At 41.5% G+C, this 21372-nt stretch overlaps 3 protein-coding genes across 5 annotated transcripts; 2 read left to right on the top strand and 1 right to left on the bottom strand.

The window, feature by feature from the left end:
* Positions 1-712: 712 nt before the first annotated feature.
* On the bottom strand, positions 713-3996 carry LOC124072606. 3 transcript variants are annotated; one of them, XM_046414117.1, is made up of 4 exons: positions 3857-3996; positions 2557-3240; positions 2290-2403; positions 713-2175 (listed from the first exon to the last, which is right to left on the bottom strand). In XM_046414117.1, exons 2-4 carry the CDS (start codon positions 3196-3198, stop codon positions 1246-1248), a joined length of 1686 nt encoding a protein of 561 aa, XP_046270073.1. In that variant the 5' UTR covers positions 3199-3240; positions 3857-3996; the 3' UTR covers positions 713-1245. The 3 variants fall into 3 exon arrangements, with proteins under 3 accessions (XP_046270073.1, XP_046270071.1, XP_046270072.1); XM_046414115.1 differs by having other exon boundaries at positions 2290-2406; XM_046414116.1 differs by having other exon boundaries at positions 2290-2406; positions 3835-3973.
* On the top strand, positions 3994-6996 carry LOC124072616 (RNA-binding protein with serine-rich domain 1-like). Its single transcript, XM_046414130.1, has 7 exons — positions 3994-4129; positions 5024-5170; positions 5286-5471; positions 5572-5677; positions 6033-6186; positions 6277-6418; positions 6526-6996. Coding segments are annotated over exons 1-7 (843 nt in total). The 5' UTR covers positions 3994-4127; the 3' UTR covers positions 6632-6996.
* A 1558-nt stretch (positions 6997-8554) lies between these two features.
* Positions 8555-21163, top strand: LOC124072615 (arf-GAP with dual PH domain-containing protein 1-like). The gene is made up of 11 exons (XM_046414129.1): positions 8555-8991; positions 12510-12640; positions 13513-13604; positions 14398-14480; positions 18767-18879; positions 19173-19319; positions 19649-19732; positions 20156-20218; positions 20361-20432; positions 20746-20974; positions 21064-21163. The coding sequence occupies exons 1-11, from the start codon at positions 8901-8903 to the stop codon at positions 21090-21092; spliced, it is 1134 nt and encodes a 377-aa protein (XP_046270085.1). The 5' UTR covers positions 8555-8900; the 3' UTR covers positions 21093-21163.
* The last annotated feature ends 209 nt before the right edge of the window (positions 21164-21372 follow it).

The raw sequence follows: 21372 nt of genomic DNA on the forward strand, positions 1-21372 counted from the left end.
ATGTAGTTGGATAGAATCCATTTGGAACTTGCATTTGGCATTTTTAAATGTATTTTAACAAAGACATTTTTTGGGCTGTTTTCTTAGCGTTAAACTGGTTGTGTTTGTGCAGAGTACATCCATCTGCCCTGCAGTCAGCAAGTTAGCAAGTTCAGGTGTTCAGGACTGGTGACCTTTAGATATATGTTTTGCACATATTAATTAAAAGGAAGTAATTGAGTCTCAGGTGCATGCAGTCGCATTTTGAGAGCTATGACAATCTTTCTATTGTTCCTGCAGCATGGCAAAAGAAATCTTAATATTCTTCCTATATTGTTAATTAACATGGTATATCAATAGATGGTCTTTTTTTGCAATATTAGTTTTCCATTCATTTTGTTTCTTGTACAAGTCCTTGAAGGGAGATAGAGATCATAGAAAATTGGCCCCTAGAATGGTTGATGCCATGCACAACCTGTGAAACCAGGTCATCGTCAGGACATAAACTGGATTAGGGCCACCACCACTTTGTACTCAGCAATTTTGTTGTTTATTCTGTGAGTCCTGCAGGCGTGTTATTTCATGCACAGGTCTTATAGCAGACGGACGGTTAAGTAAACTCAGTTCTCTGTGGACAGGGCAAAAGTCTGCTTCTTTATTTTACAAGTCACTATATGTTGTTTAATTTTTAGAATCCTGGTTATAAATTAAACCAAAACTCTTTAAGATGAACTGCACCTTTAGTAAGCTTCAGCTTTATACTGTGAACATACTCATCTCACTGTCACACAACTTTGATACATTGATATCAAACTCTTAATAACAAAATGTTTTATATCACGGAAAATGTTTTTGTGGAAATTGTCTCAACATGTTAACTTCTCACGCAATACCTATATAATAATTACCATCGAAGTATGACATTTAACAGATCATAATGTGTTTATTTGGTGATACAAAAATAACATACAAAATAAATAAGAAGTTTTAAAAAGATGACAAAACACCTACACATACACGTTTCTCTTATTTTGTAATCATCGTCTATGGTGAAGACAAATCATAAACTCATTATTACAAAAGTACTGTTATGTTTTCATTCTATTGCTGTTTGTATTTGTTTAAAACAAACTCTGGAAATAAAATTAATAAATTTAAGAAATGCTACAGCATAAGTTCATGTGTGTCGACAATAAGTGCCCTAAAGTGAAAAAAACACATCCAAGCCCTTATGGTCTTAAAACAGTCTGTGGCATCTGAAGCCCTTTAAGGCCCTTCCACTTTGATAATATTGATCTGTTGATCCTGTGGCTGCGTGGAAACACTGCAGTCCTGGAGAGTCCTTGCTGAACAGCTGCTTGAGAAGTCAGGTGGTTTACTCTCTGATTCCCCAAAAGTCTGAGAATGTGACTGATATGTAGAGACGTAGGACTGTGTGTAGGGTGGCATGAGTGTTTGACTGTTTTGCTGTGGGTAAGCAGCTGCATACTGTTGTGTTTGGGGGGGCGTGTGAGTAAGTGGAAGGTTCTCAGAATTGCTACATGGTGGAAACCCATTCATGCTTGAAGGGTTAAGTCCTGGCAGTTTAAAGGCCTCTACATTTTCTAAACTCTCTAAAGAGTTGTAGCTTGGCTGGGTTTGGCTGCACTGAGTGTATATGACTTGATTTAAGTTGAAGGTGTCTTGGCTGAAGGAAGTCGATGCAGAAGATGCTGGAAAATCAGAAGGTGATGGAGTTTTGTTGTGCTGCTGTTGAACACTGCTACAACATCCTAATTTGGAGGCAAAACTCTGTAGAGTGCTGAGGATCTGCTTCTGAATGTGGGTCTGCTGCACCTGCTCCCTCTCCAGGCGGCACTGCTGCTCTACCAGCATCTTCACTGCCAGACCTAAGCTGTGCACCTCAGAGCCCAGGGTCTGAATCTGATCCTGCAATCCACCTCTTCCTCCAGTGTCTTGGACAGCCTGCTGGGAGCTCGGGTTGCCCTCACTACGAGAGGCCCCTTGGCCTCCAGGGGTCTGTAGTCGGATAGCACCAATCCCAGGACCAGAAGGCGTTAAAGGTGATGGTGACCGGTTAGGAAGACGAATGCCAACCCGAGGGAGAGGGTGAAGGGAACGGACAGACACACCTGGTCTCTGCGTGAGAAAACGCCTGGGGGCACAGCCTCCTCCGGGCTGACCTTCCATAACAGTCTGTGCAACATAGAGAAATCATGAAAATGGTGACGAGCCATGATAAGTTATACTGCAAACTTGTTATTCAGAATAAATGTCGATGTAAAAGGTTTGAGGTTTGCCTTTTCTTACCTTTTCAGTTGTCAGATCGTAAGTTTCAGGCGGTTGTGACATTGTGCTTCTCAAATCAGCAGCTTGGACGCTCAAATGATCTCTCCTCAACAATGATGCCACCTGGTGGAATGACTGCTGAAAAACAATGTACGAAGGTTAATTGTGAAGCTGATTTGATATATATGATACATAACATATCAAACAGCTATGTGTTGTCAAAAACAATAAGAAGAAACCTTACAACTGGGATTTGGAGACATGGGAAAAATATGTATGTGTACTTACTTTCATCCTGTGTGACAGGGCTTTATCCAGAAGCCTCTTTCGTGCTGCCAGCATTGAATTGGTGGCTGGAGAAGGAGTGACTCTCCTCCTCATGAATGCTCCAGAAGTTGTTAGTGTGTTAGACACTGTACCTGCTTCAGCCCTTGTTACAGTGGACCGAGAGCTTCTTTGTTGGTTGTTCTGTGCAAGGGAAGTGACACTAACAATTTGGATGTCATTTTCTTCCTTATCTCCCTCTAGTTGCTGTTCTGGCCTGCAGCCTCCACTCATCTCCCCAGACCCTGATGGTTTTCCACCAGCATCCGGATTTGTAGAAGTCTGTTTGGCAAAGTTTGCAGTTATTGTAAAGCCAGCATGGTGAGATGTGTCCCGCCGAAGGTTTTGGAGATGAATGTTACTCCAGTTCTCTTGTGCTGCCATAGCTAGAGGCTGCACCTGTGTTGCTGATGTGCTGCTTCCAGCTTCCACAGGTCTGACCCTCCCTGGTGGCCTCCCTTGAAACTCCCTCAGGAACAAGTAGATGGCCTGGGCAGACACCTTGATATTCTCCAATTCCAGCACAGCTTTGATCTTACGAAAACTCAGACCAGCCTTCCGCAGCTCCACCACTTTGTGTTTGGCGGCATCATCCAGCCGGCCCATGGTCTCTCACTCCAGAAGAACTCTGTGAGTTTGGCTATTAATCTGTAAAAGATTCACATAACAGAACAGAAATTAACTCTTGCCCTTTTGAGACGCTATGGATGACTCCTAACAGCATGCGAAAACACCAGTTATGCATGCTGCTGTCTACTGCTGCTACAATTGCAAAAATAAATCAATAAAAAAAATCCTCACTTTATCATTGGATCTTTGTAGGCTTGTAACGAGACCTTTTCACATTTTTCCGGTTTTACTTCCCCTTACAAGAAACGTTTCTCGTTATAACGACACATTGTTTTATAATATATCAAGAAGTGTTGTTCTTACACTTCACAAACATGTCTCATTAAAACACAAACTTAAAAAACATGCTGATCAACACATTTAAAAAACAAATCTTTACAACAGTTTAATGTTTCTGTCGCCGCACATCTTTGCTTGGTAGATCAGTAACAAGGCGAGTCGGTCACTGGCTGTTATAATATTACGTTTGTGGCGGATTTTTGGTGAGAAACATTTTCTTCGTGGTGGCAGGAATACGCTGCCGTACAGTAACTCGGAATGGATTACACCTGAAACACACAGATGCTGGCAGAGCTAGCTAGCGACAACAACTAGGTTAGCACAGAAACGTACCGTTATAAAGTGAAATGCTCACCTTCCGAAACCTCGTCGACAAGATGGAAAATCGATTGTTGTTTCCTATTCAATTAAATAATTTCATGTATCGTGATAAAACGTTTCGTCCTTGCATAGCTACAATACAGTCGTACACACATACGGTCATTTTTAATCGACAACAACATATATAAACAAATGAGTTGTAAGTGGCGCTCAGGTGGATACGTAACTTCCGCTTTGTCGTCATCATCCGGCGACGTTCTTTCAGCCAGCAAGTGTTTGAAGCGGAATCACCTCGTTTGGAAGATATGTAAGTTTCGTGTTTTCTTTGATTGCATTCGATCTTGTTCCAAATCTAGCACACATTTAATCAATTTATAAAAATCACGTCACATTTTATAACCCACTGTGCGCCCTGTGAGTACAGTAATGATCGGTAAACCACAGCCCCCGTGGCCTTCTCCTCCTTCTTTAGAGAAGTCGGCTGAATGAAAAACAGTAGCACAGGGTACGAGAGCACAGTTGTTGATGGTTACGTTTACTAGATTTTGATTTTACGGTAATAACTGGTGTAATATTTAATTATACCTACATACTAGTACAGTAATACCACACCCACCGCACTTAAAAAAATTCAAGTAACTTTAGTCGTGTATTTACTGAAAAATGCGGCGGTTTGGCTCCTATTTGCGGAGTAGTCCGTGTGTGAAGGCCTGTGTTGACTCTCAGCACGAAGTTTACGTCCATATTAATGTAGATTCTTTTCTCGCTTATTCCCCTTTTTTTTGTAAGGCTAAGTCCTTAATTGCACCCATTCTTATAAGGACATGTTGATGCGCGTTTAGTTCCGATCAGTGTTTGAACAGTTTTGATAATTGATTGATCATTCATCAACAATTCCGGCTATAGTCAACCTTTCCTTTTCTTGTTACTTCCAGCTTCTCAACATCTTTTCTTCTTTTTTTCTGTTTTATAGCGTACTCCATTTAATATATTTGGGTGTGCACTGTTAACACAACTAGTAAGAGATTATCTTGGATGCTGGAGAGTTGTGGCATGCAATTTTCACTATTTTCTGAAATTTTATAGACCAAATGATTAGTGAGAAAAAAAATATTGTCAGATTGATTGACAATGAAAATAAATGTACTCCATCCATACCATATATTGTCTCAAACTAACAGCAGTTTGCCTCTAATGTTAGGGCACCATCACCCACAAAGCGGAAGGAGGAGGAAAAAACAAAAGATAGAGGCAAAGAAAAGACTGGTACCAAGGAAGGAGACAAGGAGAGAGGACGGGAGAAAGTAAGGAAACGACGCAGTGCCTCTTCTGGCAGCAGCAGCAGCAGGTTTGTTTTCTAACTTACTTTTTTCTGCTGTTATTTCTGTATATTATTGACAAATTACTATTAAATATGTAATTTCACACCTAAAATGTTTGCTTTTGTTTTGAACATTGATCAGGTCCAGATCCAGCTCTACCTCAAGCAGTAGCTCTGGTTCCAGCTCAGGTTCCTCAAGTGGATCCAGCTCATCTGGTTCCAGTCGCTCTGGTTCTTCGAGCTCTCGTTCCTCCTCGTCTTCAAGCTCCTCTGGCTCCCCCAGCCCCAGCCGTAGACGCCATGACAACCGGCGGCGCTCCCTCTCAGCGTATGTCACTTTAACAACATTTATACACTGTTGATGTCTTGTATTTTCACTTGTTTGAGTCACGAGGAAGGTAGTGAGTGTTTTGTTTGTCTCTCCGCAGGTCCAAAACACAAAAGCGGGGAGATGACAAGGAGCGACGGAAAAGAAGCCCAAGTCCCAAACCAACCAAGATACATTTAGGGCGACTGACAAGGAATGTCACAAAGGTCAGCTGAGAGATGAAGCTTTTTAGTTGCTGAACACATTAATCTGATTAAACATGATCTAAGGTTATGCCACTGCCTCAGAAACATCATGTTCTGTACATAAGAACAACCATGTTCACAGGGTTCTGGACCAAAGTATAATTATAGAAAGCAAAAAATATAACAAGAAGAATTTTTGAGATGATGTGATCATGTTAACTGATGACGATGGTCCATTAAACAGGCGTTTCATTGTTGTCAGCACTCAATTTGGTATATTATGTAGAGATTATCCTGCATAAAATAAAAAAAACCTATAAGTTTTCTGTAATGGTTCTGATGAGCATGTTGTCTTTTGTCTTTTTTTTTTGCACAGGATCACATCCAGGAGATCTTTTCCACTTATGGAAAAATCAAATTGGTTGAAATGCCAATGGACAGACTCCATCCACACCTGTCCAGGGGTTCTGCTTATGTGGAATACGAGACTCCTGACGAGGCCCAGAAGGCCCTAAAATATATGGACGGAGGTAGGCCAGAGTGTTGTTTTCAGTGCCTTTTTTCATAGAATTACAGGATAAATGTGTTGAATAACTGTCGGATGACTTTGTTATTGATAGGTCAGATTGACGGACAAGAAATCACTGCGTCTGCAGTGCTGGCTCAACGGGTCCGCCCTCCACCTCGTAGACCTTCTCCTCCTCGCAGAATGCCCCCACCCCCGCCTATGTGGCGTCGCAGTCCACCACGCATGAGGAGAAGGTACATAGAATATTGAATTGTATGAAGATATGTTTCCGTTTTTTTGTTTCATTCTTCTGCCTTCCCATCACTAGAGATAATTTTTTTTAATGTTTGTGTCTTCACAGGTCTCGCTCTCCAAGGAGGCGGTCCCCAGCACGCCGCCGCTCTCGCTCCAGATCTCCTGGTCGAAGGCGCCATCGCTCTCGTTCGAGCTCTAACTCCTCCAGATAGATGAGTTTCTTGTCTCCTGATTCCAAGTGATCTCTTAGATTCTCCGGTCGGCTGGAGTTCCTGCTTTCCTAGACCTGGTGGACTCACCAGAAGAACAGAAACATCTGCCTGCATGTAGAAAGTGGAAAGTGTTTTTGTTTTTTATTTTATTTTATTTTTTTTTGTGCAAATGTGACTATTGTTTTTTTTTTATTATTTTGCGTTAAGTTGGTCCTCAAAACTGGTTTTGATGGTTTTCCTGTTGTGTTTCAAGAAGAGTTTGGACTCCACTGACATCCTTGAATACTTCTTTTAAAGTGTGACTTCTTTTTACCATATACTGAATTTTTAGACATTTTGGAAAATAAAAATTGCTGAAATGTGAATGTGACAGTATGTGAGTTCAGTTTCTAACAGTTTGGTTGAGATCCTGAAGGGCCTTTGCTGTTTTACCCTCTTGGCTCTGTGCCTGCCGGCTGTGTTTACTCAACGTACCCTTATGTGATCTTTGGTGAACGTGTTAATATTTGATATGTTTTCCACACTTTCAAATGAATACACCACAAATGTGCTCACAATTCAGTAACTACTCTTGGCCATTACATTTGTGTACCAGTAAGCCACGTCAGTGAGTTAGCACACACAATCAGAATCAGAATTCCTTTATTTATCCCCGAAGGGAAACTCTTCTTCATACAGACATTGCACTTGCAGTATTCCCGACCATGAAAGATAAGTGAAAGGTATATAAATAGGATAAACAAAACAAGATAAGTATAAATCAAAATCTAAAAGTACAGGTATTTACATAAATCTAAAATCTCAAAGTAAAGGTATTTACAATGTGTTCCAAAGGTATGTACATGTGTAAAAACAATATATACACTGTATATATAAAGTGAGTGTGTCTGTCACAGTGCTGAGTTTAGCAGTTTGATGGCGACAGGCAGGACAGAAACAAATGGATTACAATTAGGAAGGAAAGGAAAGTGACATATCTTGTCATTGGAGGGAACTCACTCCAACAAAATTTGTTTAACCCACCCAAGTGACGTGCACACACACAGCAAACCCGGGGCAGTGGGCGTTAGGTACCTTGCTCAAGGGTACCTCAGCCATGGACACCGGGACGGGGAATCGAACCAGCGATCCACCGGTTACGGGTCCGACACCCTAACCGCTGATCCACGATTACACTATATAGACAAAAGTAATGGGGCACCTGACCTTTACACTAACGGTGATTTTAATGATATCACATTCTGAATACACACTGTTACAGCTTTGCAGCTGTAACAGCTTCCACTCTTCTGGGAAGACTTTCCACAAGAGTTTGCAGTGTTTCTGTGGGAATCTTTGCCCATTCATGCAGCAGAACAACAGTGAGGTCAGACACCGCGGTTGGATGAAGAGGTGCAGTTCATCCCAGAGGTGTTGGATGAGGTTGAGGTCAGGCTGTGTGGGCCAGTCAAGTTCCACACCAAACTCATCCAGCCATGTCTTTATGGACTATGCTTTGTGTACTGAAGCATTACATCTTTTCTATTCATCATGCTGGAATAGAAAAGGGCCTTCACCAAACTGTTGCTGCAAACTTGGAAGCATAGCATAGTCCAAAATGTCTTGGTATGCTGAAGCATTAAGTGAGGGGCCTTGTCCAACCCCTGAACCCCATCAAACTGCTGCAACTTTTGGAGGTAGTAATGAGTTCATTATTAAATTTATAGTCTTCCAGCAAATCAAGGATACACTGCAACAAAGGAGGGTTTGTGTTGAAATGTAAACTCATAAGGGAACAGTTTCCTCCACAAACCACACCTTTTCAGGCCAAAGGCGAAGAAGAACAAACTTGAGATCGAATAAAATATCTGTTAAACATTTCCAGGCTTTGAAGTAATGAGGCGAGTACTAATGGGCATGAAATGTGGGCGTTTTCACGGTCTGTCGAGGAGTGTCTGTAAGCGCGTTTCCTACCACCACAGTGACCGCTGGGGGTCTCCCTCCAGACAGAGTCAGAGACCGTGGCAAGACTTTAACGCATTTATTGTTGCATCTACATGGATTTTTTTTTTTTTTTTTTTTTTTTTTTTTTACGAGAATGACTCCATGCCGCCCTGTGCAGCCACCCTTCACGTAAAACTACCCCCTTGTCAGTAGTTGTTTAGGCGCGTCGCGACGAGCTTTCACAAATCCAGTCCCATCGCGTCCGACGGGAGTCTTGCTTTGGATCCGTGAGAGTTTGAGGTTTTCAAGCAGCCGGTGAGCAGGCGCCTGAGCAGTCATTTACATTATGACTTCGGATCAAGAAACCAACAGACAATGTCTCAAAAAGCTTCTGGAGAAACATGGGAATGGAAACTGTGCCGACTGCGGAGCTGCAGGTAGGCTGCAGGGGAGTCCCTGACAGATGCTGGACACATTTTTTGACTGTTCCTTCTCTTACTTCAGTCTGTTTGTATTTAGTAAGACCATCTACCTTTTTCAGTTGCTGTTGTCGTCATAAATGCTGCCGTGTCTCCAGTTCTCTTTCTCCGGAGTTGTACCAGCTCGTTGAGTTTTGTCTTCTCAGACAGTCGCGACGTGGTCTGGCAAAGGTTATGAAATATACAACAGCTGACTTAATGAAGATCCTCATGCAGGAGACCAATTGATTTTCTGACGACTCCAATGAAAGAGCGACTAAATAATGAATAAGCTTTTCAAAACCAGCTGTATACTTACTTCTCCTAAGTAACTTTAACCTATAAATAAGCAACTGTGGACCTGTAAGTGATGTTTTAAGTTTAACTCAGAGTTCAGACTTTGTTTAAAAAGTGCTTTACATACTATTACATGGTTCATATTCTGCTTCCTAGGGCGTGTATCTTTTTCAGATATGTCTTTGATATTTGGTTGAGGGCCCACATGACTTCATCTGTCCTTTTGCACCACATGTGTAGCTTCCTCAGGCTTGCACGGTCACACCTAGGTTTCAAATCGACAGCTAAGTGCATGGCAAGGTGTGGTTTGTGAACCAAGGGTCATCTACAGCCTGAGTTTAAGTCAGAAAGGTCCACAGTAGTTTCTTGCAAGTAGAGTGTGCTTTACTTTACCCAAAAGTGTACACTTTTACATTTATTATTCAAAATGGTGAAATACTGAAGCTCCGGTAGTACTCAAATGTCTCCCCCTGCAAGTCCATTCATCTTAATCGAAATGTAAGAAACATGAGACAGTATGTCCATTATTTCCCAGAGCCAAAGAGGAAATTGTTTTCTGAGACTTGTTACTTGTTGTTACTTGACTTGTTATCAGTAAAAAGTAGTAAATCCTCTCGTTTGATATGCTGTTTGACAGTTTATTCAGTATTTCTGCTTGAAAACAAACAAACAAACAAACAAAAAAAAGACTGAATAGACTACAGGCCAGTTTAAAGCAGAGAAGATCGGAGTGGCCGCAGTGGCAGCTTCTTGTCTCTTGTGTACAGATGCACAGTCTTACAAGCGTGCAGCTTTGTGATTACGCACAAGGAAGTAATAGTTTTTTTTTCCCCTTGCTATTTTTGCAATGTGTTCATTTAGTTTTCTGCAGCAGTGCAATGGCTGAAGGGCTGTGGCACACTGATGCAAACAACTTGACACTGTCCCAGCTGTCTGCCTCAGTTACAAAATAACCACCACAGCAGCTGTAATCTCACTGTACAGGGATGAGAGTAGTGATTCTGAAAATGAGGTTTTGAAGTGTAGGAGGAGCTGTGTGTGTGTGTGTGTAGCCATTCACACAGGCAAGCGTGTGAATGCCTACACACACTGTTCACAGATCTGAATTTAAACAGATAAGCGTACTCTATCTTGAGATGGCAAAATAATGTGTCTCGTTACTTACTCTTTGGGTTCATTGTGAAATTGGGTGAAACTGCTGTTTGCCGACGCTGCCCGCTCTTCACGCACTACTTCAAGGGAACGTTTGAACTGTGTGATGTTCTGACCTTTCCCTGAACTTTTTCTGAACATATCAAAATGTCATCAGTGCTGAAACATAAGTGGGTGTCATGCTACAAAAAAAGGATACAACAGAGTTGTTAGTGTGGTGGAAGTGTTAGAGCTGGAAGTGACTCATACATTATGTGCCAAAAAAGGGTGGAAAGCGTGCGAACTTCACATGATGTTTTGAAAGAAGCATGAATTTAAAATTGTAGGAGGTTCTCGGAGTGCCTCAACCATGTCAAACACCTCAATGACTTGCACCATACTTTCCTCGACCTCATCTTCCTCTTGCGTATTCTCCTTCCTCTTCTTCTTCTTCTCTGCTCCTCTATTGTCCCCCTGACTCATCATATATGTAAAAACAAAATACTCTTATATCTGATTTATGTTTGTACTTACAAAAGATGCTGAATGTGAAAAAAACCTGGCTTTAGCGCTTTTGAAGAATCCCATTCGTAACTTAAACATATGCGATCTATGATCAAATCAAGTTAAATTGACGGCACGTGCCTTGTGATTTCCTCTTAGATGACGTGAAATCCATCAGAGTATCCATGCACCAAGAGAGAAAATTAAGCTTTTTGGAAGATGAAATCATGGCTTGAGTAGAGGGACATTGAGGCCCAGCAATGCGAATTATTTGGTGGACTTAATAAAGAGCTGACAAATAAATGTGGCTGACCTTTTTAAGTGATAATTCCTATCACATTGTTCTTAAAGCTCATGCAAAGTTCGCCACAAGCTTGGGCACGTGTCTCAAACTGCAGTATGCTACCCAAACATAACCTGCAGGAAAATCACTTAGGTCAAGTTGCTTAGAGGTGATGTAATTTACACGCTGAAGTAAGATTTTAAAAATAACTACTTAAATGTGATTTTCTGCTTAACTCTAAGATAAGGGCATATTGTACTTAAAAAAAGGAATAAGAATGTTGGACAGTGTCAAGCTACTTGGATGTCACTAACAAGCATTTATTAATTTATGATACTACCAAGGTCAAGTCCACATTGGTCTGCTACACACTAGTGTACCAATTACAACCGATAGCCTGTTTCAGGTGTCAGTGTTCAGTGACTGATGTTGGCCGAACACATCACATAAATACAGACCAAGTTACAAAAGAAAACTCATGTCGTACCTGACACCCACTCACCTGACACCCATGCATGAGGCGCCAAACGTATAGATTATAAATACATGCATGACATGTATTTAATTCCTCTTGCCCAATACAATAATGGCAACGCACTCATACGGATGTGGTAAATCTGTTTTTAGTGTTATAGTTTTTATGGTATGCCCCTGATAGTAAAGAAGGTAGCAGTTGAAGTAACAGACATTTTGTAGCATTGGTGACTGTGTGTAGACAGAAATGGCATCTATGAAACACTACCCTGAGTGATTCAAGGTGAGCTGTCAGCAGCGCCTCCACACCTGGAAATCCGGACAAAACACAAAGTGTGGCCTAACTATGGCAAATTCAACTCTGATTTGACACCAATCTCACCTGAGCATTGATCATATGTGACACTGTGGGAGGGGAGGATGACCACTCTGAGGAAGTGGACTGCGTTAGGTCATAATCAGCTTCCTGTGTGGATTTTTTGTTGTTGTGGTTGTTGAGGGAATCTCCAGCATGTACTAAAGACAGAGATGGAGAGTGAGGAGAAAAAACTACCCGTTACCTGTTTCTCTTCTTTTCAGCAGACACCAATTAAATACAGATGATTGGGAATCTTTATTTGCAGCAGGAATTGTGTAAAAATCTCTTAAACACGTGAAGATGATTTCCACAGTGTGATAGTTCTGCCTGCCTGTCATACTGTGCCAACTACTTTTTGGTCGGTTCTGTAAATGTTTCAGGTTCTTCAGTTAATGTCAGCTTTAAATGGTTTTTGAATGAATCTACACGTGTCTTTATGCTGCGTTGCAGATCCAGAGTGGGCATCCTACACGCTGGGTGTGTTTGTGTGCCAGAGCTGCTCGGGCCTCCATAGAAACATTGTTAAGATCAGCAAGGTGAAATCCATCCAGCTGGATCCCTGGAGCTCCTCTGAGGTGGAGGTGAGAAACGTCCGAGAGTTTTATTCATACAAATCCTGAACAAAATTGAAAGCCCTGTGTTTCGCGAGAGACTATTAGTCATCAATTATAGTCTGAAACTTGGCTTGAAGTAACGCCCGCAGCCTCTGGCTTCGCCCTCAACCAGCCCACCCTGCTTCACTGTGAGCTTCACCCTCTGTCTGCTGCTCTGCCCCTTACATCCCTTCTTGGAAGAATAAGACAAGTCATCCGTCACAGCTCAGCACGGCCTGAAAGGCATGAGCCAGCAGCTGGCAAATACACCAGCATCTTTGTGTATGTGTGTGAGGGTGTTTGTGCGTATGTGTGTGCTGAATCCTGAATACTCTCAGTCTTTGAAACTCATTTTAAATAGCGGTTTATATCAGAGGGAAAATATCAAGAAGGGGTTGAAAAGAATAATGTATTGTTTTCATGCATCTAGTCTATGTTGTCCGCTCTGGGTGCTTGTGTGGATGTTTGCAACAAAAGATGGTTTGTGGTGTGTGTTTTCGTTAGGTCTCTCTCTCTCGCTCGCTCTCTCTGGCTTTCTCATCCTTGATTTGTGTGTGGATGATCTGTAGTTTCCTTGCTGTGTGCTGTTGCATGCCGAGCAGTGTCCTCTGTGTTAACTACAGAGACACAAAAGAAAAAGCAGCCATGGTAGCTGCAGTGTTTCCCTCTGGGTGACAGTGAGATGTCAGACACACAAATTCTGAGCTGCCTCCACCTTACACAGTGTGTGTGTGTGTGTGTGTGAGAGAGAGAGAGAGAGAGAGAGAGATGGAGACTTGCCCTCATCAACCAAATGCACATAACACACAGGAATACACACAGATAGCCCTTTCAAACTCTGCTCTTCTTACCCTCTGCAGTTTATGGCCTCTGTGGGAAACAACGCTGCCAAAGACAAATATGAACAGTTAGTTCCTGCCTTCTACTACCGTCCCACACACACTGACTGCATGTAAGTGATGCCCCTCAGTACATTCTATGTTAAGTGTTGACTTACTGCCCTTTAGGTAATTAACAAAGTAATAAATGCTTATGTTACCTTCTTCATGCCATAGCCAATGCCAATCTGCATCAGTACTCAAGCTTTTTAGAGTTTGTTTGTCATTGTCAACGATGATTAACGTTGCTGATATATACTGTGTTTATTTTGTGAATAGAGACAGTAAAATATTACCATTTAAGACAGGATACATTAGACAATTGGCAACAAAGGGTTTTTGGTAGCCAGGTTGACATGCAGAAACTCTTCAGTGATAGGAATGGCAACTTCCTGTGGTTTGAACAGGAAGCAACAGTTAAGTACCAGGGTTTCGTCTTAACAGTCCAGTGATATATATAATACAACAATATACAACAAAGACCTGAGTTGTGACCTTTATAATGGAATAATGGAAAAAGGCAAATCAAGTGTGAAGGGCTTTGAGCCCTTGTGGGAAGAGCTGTACAAAGCCATTATATTAAACACCGCAGATGGTAATGAAGATAAGGTGTCTTGCACACTGAAGGTTAAAAATATTTACTAAAGGGACAGAAAGAGTCTTGAGAAATTAATCAAGAAGGATGTGACAGATGAAGGAAGACCAGAGTTGTATAATCAATATTACAATAGATGGAGGATGAACAAAAACACATTGATAATTATGAGACAATAAACCAAGTGATGTTTGTTTGCATGAAATGTATCTAATGAGACATTTTCGAAAAATGAATCCAAGCGTGAACTAAACATCAGTACCAATCTGCAGGCTCTTGCGGGAACAATGGATCCGAGCCAAGTATGAGAGGAAGGAGTTTATCTATGTGGAGAAGCAGGAGCCCTACTCGGCGGGTAAGAACTGAATGCACCTCTGTAGAGTAGCGTCATGTTATACTTCATCTTGCATGCTGAGGAAAACGAGTGATTGTCTGCGTCTCACAATGCACAGCAGGGAAATCATATCATCCAATTATCATTGCCAGCATTCCTGGGTCAAACACTTGATGATATTCAAAAATGTGAGAGAGGAAAGGAAAGAAAGCTTCATCTCACACTGCCTCCACTTCAGGAATATTTCAGTATTTTGGGACATAGTAAAAGTAGTTATTGGATGTAACTACTCTGAAAACCTGAAATTGTTCAGGACGGCAGCCCTGTTGTTGAGCATTTTTAGAACTGAATAGTTGAAGTTGTTCATCTTCTTGTTCCTCTTGTTCTCTTTTCCTCCTCCTCCTCCTCCTCCTCTAGGAAATTTGCCTTCCCATGCATGAAAACAAAACTTTGCACATAGGTCCACTCCTTTGTCAAACTTTTTCAGCTGCTATTGTGGGCTGGTTGTCCTGATGGGGACACTACAGCAACTGTTTAAAGTTTCAGCAGGATCTTGTGAGAGCAGAATAAACTCTTGCTCCTCCTCTTGTTTCACCAAGTAGCTGATGGTTATCTTGTGAAAACGGTGTGCTGATGTCTGAAGGGGTTCAGTTTGTGTTCTACGAGGTGCTATTTGGCCTGATAATGGCAGAACACTGTCAAAAGATGCAGTAATAAACAACTCGTGGCCCAGGCGGTACCATTACCCACTGCTCATTTACATAGCCCAGCCTAATTAGTATTTTGGCAAATAAATGGGGTGTCAACACAACTGTCTATTGCAGAGACAATGAGAACTGGTCATGAAGGAAACAGAACTGCCCTTTGCTGTCCTCCTTCGGCATCTCATTTATCCTGCTTTTTACTTTTTTTAATAAAAGGTCCTCTCCCTTCGTGGTTTTTTTTTTTTTTTTTTTCACATCCGCCTCTATTTCTGCCTAACTACAATACGTCTCAGCTCAGTTAATGGCTAACCCTTATCTTGTAGGGCTGTATTGTGTTGTGCTGAATCATGTGCCTGTGTGTCAAACATTGTCAAATGACAAATGTGCCTTGGCTAACTGCCCAGTGGAGTCTCATTAAAGTGGCATGGATCTGACCGCTAATCAGACTCAGCAAATCCCACAAGGAGACTGGCAATGACTGTGCAGATGCTTTTGAGCCATTATGATCTCTTGAAAGTTTAGAATCCCATCTGTTATATGCAGTGATGGAAAAAGTACATCTGCAGTGCTTGTGTAATTACTCTCATTGCCTGAGAGGGGAGACAAAAGTTCCTCACTGCTGTGTTGTGCAAGCCTGCTCATTGACATGTCTAAATGTAACTTGGCCATCATTAAAGGACTGTTTTTCAGCCTTCATCTTATTAAGAGGTTTCCCATAATTTAACGATAATAAAATAGCTCAACTTCATAGAATTTTAAGGAAGTCACTGTTTTGCTGCAGCCTCTCACAAAACTCCAGCACGGTCTAAGTGATTTGTAGAGCAAGACAAGTCTCTAGGCTTTATAGTCTCAGTGCTCTGCTGTGATGGTCACCAACTATGCTTCCAGTCTAGCGTTTTTGACTGTTTGACTTCTGCTGCCGGAAACAGGAAGTTGTGCAGAATAAAGTGAGTTTATAGAAGATGTGGTTTATGGCCAGTTTTGGTGTTACATTTAAAGGACATACACACTCACACACACACACACGCACACATATTTACCTACCTATGCGTGAGAGTGGTAGAATGAGACTTTCTTCACAAAAGTTACACAAGCTGTTATCCCCATGATTAGGGAACAGATTTTGACGTCTTAAAATCAACACAGTTCCCGTTTAACTAGATTTCACAGATTACAGTTGAGCAACCTCATACATTCAGAGTTAAAACATCGTTAGTTTTAAGAAATGCATAACATCTCTGAAACGCAAGAAAAAGGCAAATCTGTCTCTAAGGTAGGCCAGATAAAGCACTATTATAGGAGTCTCATGACTGTCGAACTCCTGCTCCCTGTGTCTCTCTGTCTCTCTCCCTCTCTGTCAATGGCCTCTTGTGTTATGCGGTGCAGAGGTTTGGGGCGTGTGGCTGGATGTCTGTGCTCCAAACAAAGAAAGGCCTCTTTTGTGTACCAAGTATTCTATATAATATTGTTTCTAAATTATTGGAAAGTAGCAGCAATCCAAAGAGGACGTGAAGAAAGACAGGCGGAGTTGTCCAAATGTTGCTTTGCTCTCCCAAGTGTTTCAAAGTCTCTCACACCCCTTTGTAGCAGAGAATGAATTCTCTTCTCTCTTCTTTGTGCTATGTTCTTGGTTCCCCCCCGAAAAAAAGACACAAAGCAAGTAATGTGTCTTTTCTGAGGAAAATATTAATTTCAATCTCCCGGTCAGGATCTATGGATGTTAATTAATGTTCTGTGCTCTTCTACACATCCAAAAGGTCAAACATGAAGTAAAGCAGTTGTCCTCCTGATAAATTCTGAGCTCCATCAGAGCTGTTAAAAATATTTATTTCAGAAGCTGAAAGTTGAATTCTGGTCCCTCTGCAGAGCTTCATCTGTCTGTTCAACTACAGCTTTTAGTTTTGCTGCTGAAATGTCGCTTTCTGCTGCCTCAGGGTAGCAGCGTACCAACGACGCACCTGACCACATCTTATTTTAAAAGCCACCATGCACATAGACACACATTGGTGCAAGTACATTTGTTACTTAGACAAATGAAGCAGACGGCGGCTGCATGGGTTGAAAATTCGCAAAGTGTGACATGTAGTGGCAATCTTCTGTTGTATGAAACACACAACCAACCCTGTTTTTTTTACTAAATTTACTCCATATGTTTGCGAACAGACCCACAGCACTCTCAAGCATGAGTAATGGACAAAGGCATGCATGTGTGTTTGAACAGTTTCTATGAGTTGCTTTATCTATCACAGCTACACACTCCTGTCTGTGTGTGTATAGTCATCTCAAGAGATAATAAGGTGGTTCAAGGCTCCTTATCTGTCCCGTCCTTGGACGTGACGATTGGCCCCTGCAATCTGTTCTTGCTGACACATGGAGTACAGACAGAATGATCTTAGTGAGAATCTGCTTGTTTGCTGAGACATGAAACAAGAGTGCATGAGTGCTTCACCTGTGGCAACAAAACATAATGAAGTGCGGTGTGGTTTCATAGTACATAGTGCAAAGATTATCTTGTTTTTATAGCATTGCACTTTAGTTCATACCAACATTTGACTGGGGCACTTTGCTTTCAGTGGAAAAGTTCTAGTTGTCGCTAATGTAGTTCACTGCTTTGATGATTTTTCATAAATGCCCCGTCTGTTAAGATAGTGGCGTGACAATTAAAAATACGCTAGAAAATTGAGTAAAAAGAATCTAATGGTGCCCCAAAAACAAAGTAAAGTAAAACTAAAATTATAGAAAAAGCTCAAAAATGGAAAAGCCTCTTAATACTTTCAAGGCACTTTATTATTGTTTCAGTTGTGGTTATTACAGTGTCACAATGTGGCTGGACTGATAACAGCTGTATGACCAATGCCTAATAGTAGTCTCTGTGGCTGTGCAAACAAATATTCTCTTTTGAATTTGTAAACACCTCCTTAAAAACACATGAAATTGTGGAAATAGAACTGAATAAACACTCAGTTTATTATTGCATTAGAAATCCAGTTCTCAGTTATTTGGAGCTTGCTGCTGAATATTGTTGATTTTTGCATTTGTCCAAATTAGTTAAATAGTGTGTGTCTGTTAGACAGCGTGTGCATCAGGCAATGACGATGCATTTCTTCCCTCAGTGCCGTTTCAGTTGTCTCATGGTGGGTATGAGCAGAGAGGCCAGTGTCAGGAACAGGGCCAGGAATAGAGCCAAGCTGTGTGTGTGTGTGTGTGTGTGTGTGTGTTTTAAAGAGGGAGAAATAGTTTATTTCAGTGATGTTCTTGTAGAGGAAGCCATCAGCTGAAGCTGAATTATTCATGTATAGTAAAAGCAGAGGTCCTTCCATTACTGCTGAGCTGCTTAGACCACATAAGCTATAACTGTGTGTGCCTCTGGGTCAGCGTCCTGGTTAATATTATATGATATGCATGAAGTAATGTCAATTGCTGTTTTAGTGCACAGACACAGCATCAGCAGTATTTTGTGAATTTGCATGTTCATCTTGAATTTTTTGGGGTCTTGTATGTAGTATCTTGTTAAAGGTTTGCTTCGTCTTCCCTCTCTTCTCTCTCTCTGTATTCCTGCTCTGTGCCAAATGAACGGGACCCTTGTGGCTAACCTTGCGGCAGGCTACAGAGAAGGGTTTCTGTGGAAACGAGGCAGAGACAATGGACAGTACCTCAGCAGAAAATTTATCCTTTCTGAACGGGAAGGCGTTTTGAAGTACTTCAACAAACATGATGTGAGTGTTTTCTCCTCCTCTTTTCCCAGTCGGTATTTGATCTGCAAGACTGATCCAACTCTCATTTCAAAATAGTGAACACTTACGGTAGTGTGGTCTTTGAGGTGTGCCAAAATGTAACTATCACTGAGTCTAAAAGTCACTGGTGAGGAAAAAGAGCTGAATAGCACTTTCTTACACCATAATGTCACATTCTGTATGGTTACCTGATATATTTTAAATCTCTTTTCGTTTGAGCACCAAAACCACAACATTGACTATTTCTCTTGTAAAAATGCCTTTCCTTCCTGCAGGCCAGAGAGCCTAAAGCATTAATGAAGATAAATACTGTGAACGCCACTTTCCAGCCAACAAAAATTGGCACTCCCCACGGTCTTCAGATTACCTACCTGAAGGACAACAGCACGAGGAATATCTTTGTTTACCATGAGGATGGAAAGGTGAGGTGTGGTGCCTCTCTGTTTGCTGTTCTCTGTGTGTGCGTCCCTCTGGTGGAAATGGTGTGTCATTACAAATCAGTGTATGATTGAAGTTTACTTTCGCTATCCTCAGCGATATCCAGTTACTTCATCAAACTCGCAGAGCAGTAGAAATAATGCCGTTTTGGCTTTAGAGCTTTTCAAATGGCACCTCTAACTCAAATGCCATTTAGGAAAGCCATTTTGTCTGGTAATGAGAGAGCTGAGTACCCTGTGTAGTGCTGGAGGTAATTATGGGCTATGTGCTAATGCAGTCAGTCACTGAACTTCCTGATTTTTCTGTCCTGAAGGAAATAGTGGACTGGTTCAATGCCATCAGAGCAGCCAGGCTTCACTACCTGCAGGTGGCTTTTCCTGGAAATCCCAACTCTGGTGTGAGTACATGCACACACACATACATGAATACAAGACTGTAGCTGCAGTTAAGGTCATCACATTTGTTGTGCGTTTTCTGGGGATTTGGGAATTTTGGCAAACTATGTAGACATTATTGTACATTCTGCAAAAAAAAAGAAAAAAGAAAAAATTGATTCAAGTATTTCAAGTATTTCCAGAGATTCAAGAGTATTTTTCCCCCTAACAATGTAGAGAAGGCTTTGAATTAATGTTGGAGGAAAAACTGTGACAATTGGAATAGTTACATAGTTACATAAAATGTGAAAAATCTGAATAACTTTGAATAACCTTAACTGCAGCTACAGTCCTATATTCATGCCATGCAAACACGTGCACACACACACACACACACAGAGACACACAGTTTTCCATGACTAAGTCTTTGCTCTTTGTTTGTCTAGTTGTTGACAAAGCTAACCAGGAACTACATCAAGGAGGGTTACATGGAGAAGACTGGTCCAAAGGTAATGCATTTTATGTACTCATAATGATTTATATGGAAAAATGCAAGCCAATAACAGCACCTTGCAGAGCATGAAAGTCCAAGTTGACTACGAATTGAGCTGCTGCTGCTGCCACAGTTTCTCTCCTGTTTGTGTCCCACAGCACACGGAGGGCTTCAAGAAGAGATGGTTCACGATGGATGACAGGAGGCTCATGTACTTCAAAGATCCACTGGTATTAAAGCTGCACATTAGGAGGAAACCGCTGTCATTGTGCACTGTGACCAGCAGATGGTGCTATGCCACTACTCCCTACTTTGCATCAGTCTCTTGCTTGTTTTGGAGGGACAGTACAGCCAAAAACTCAATATATTTTATCTTCCCTTTTGACTAATGGCTATAGCTGTTGGTGGTGCTCAACATGTGAAAAACACCAAATTTTCTTTAGGAATATGACACGATTATTTAAAGTAATTTAATCTAGAGGCGTGTGTTTGTGTTTCATTCAAGGATATTGAATTTGTGTGTGATTCTCCGTCTGCTTCCAGGATGCATATGCACGAGGCGAGGTCTTCATCGGGAGTAAGGAAAACAACTACGTTGTGCTTCCAGGTCTTCCCCCGAACATTCAGGGCTACCACTGGCAGTTTGGAATTACTATAGTGACCCCGGAAAGGAAATTTCTTTTCACGTGCGAGAATGCAGCGGATCAGCAAGACTGGATGTCTGCATTTCACACTGTTATCAACAGACCAATGATACCTCAGGAGTATGCAGGTAAACAGAACAACCAACAAACTCCAGTCATTTAGCCCCCCCATTTTCTGAGTCTGATATGTATATATTATTTTACATCTTCTCTACAGTGGAGGCTTATTTCAAGCACAAACCATGACTGTCTGCAGAGCTGTTGGTGTGGCTTAAGGAACAGCAGAGGAAAAGGAATTGAGATGTCATAATGGAAGAGAAAAAAAAAGAAAAGAATGGTTATTCTGCAATGCCATCGTGCTGAATTTCACCCAGATTATGTGACAGTCTCATTTCACAGGGAGTCCGAATCACTCCTAAGCTCATGAATGTTGGTCTAACTCACTCATCTATTATTCCACTTGCATACTTGAAAGAGTTCGGTTATCCTGACCTGAATGTGTAGACGTTCTGTGCGTGATTTGTTT

The sequence above is a fragment of the Scatophagus argus genome, chromosome 16 (genome assembly GCF_020382885.2).
Source record: "Scatophagus argus isolate fScaArg1 chromosome 16, fScaArg1.pri, whole genome shotgun sequence".
Taxonomy (NCBI): Eukaryota; Metazoa; Chordata; class Actinopteri; family Scatophagidae; genus Scatophagus; species Scatophagus argus.

Excerpts from the sequence above, each read along its gene's own strand:
- LOC124072616 (XM_046414130.1), top strand. Across the intron at positions 5,171-5,285 it reads TCTGGCAGCAGCAGCAGCAG|GTCCAGATCCAGCTCTACCT; the intron begins GTTTGTTTTCTA and ends AACATTGATCAG. Across the intron at positions 6,419-6,525 it reads CCACCACGCATGAGGAGAAG|GTCTCGCTCTCCAAGGAGGC; the intron begins GTACATAGAATA and ends GTGTCTTCACAG.
- LOC124072615 (XM_046414129.1), top strand. The coding sequence starts at position 8,901 with ATGACTTCGGATCAAGAAACCAACAGACAATGTCTCAAAAAGCTTCTG. Across the intron at positions 20,433-20,745 it reads TGTACTTCAAAGATCCACTG|GATGCATATGCACGAGGCGA; the intron begins GTATTAAAGCTG and ends GTCTGCTTCCAG. Across the intron at positions 20,975-21,063 it reads GATACCTCAGGAGTATGCAG|TGGAGGCTTATTTCAAGCAC; the intron begins GTAAACAGAACA and ends TCTTCTCTACAG.
- LOC124072606 (XM_046414115.1), bottom strand. The coding sequence starts at position 3,198 with ATGGGCCGGCTGGATGATGCCGCCAAACACAAAGTGGTGGAGCTGCGG. Across the intron at positions 2,407-2,556 it reads CCCTGTCACACAGGATGAAA|CAGTCATTCCACCAGGTGGC; the intron begins GTAAGTACACAT and ends ATTGTTTTTCAG. Across the intron at positions 2,176-2,289 it reads ACGATCTGACAACTGAAAAG|ACTGTTATGGAAGGTCAGCC; the intron begins GTAAGAAAAGGC and ends TATGTTGCACAG.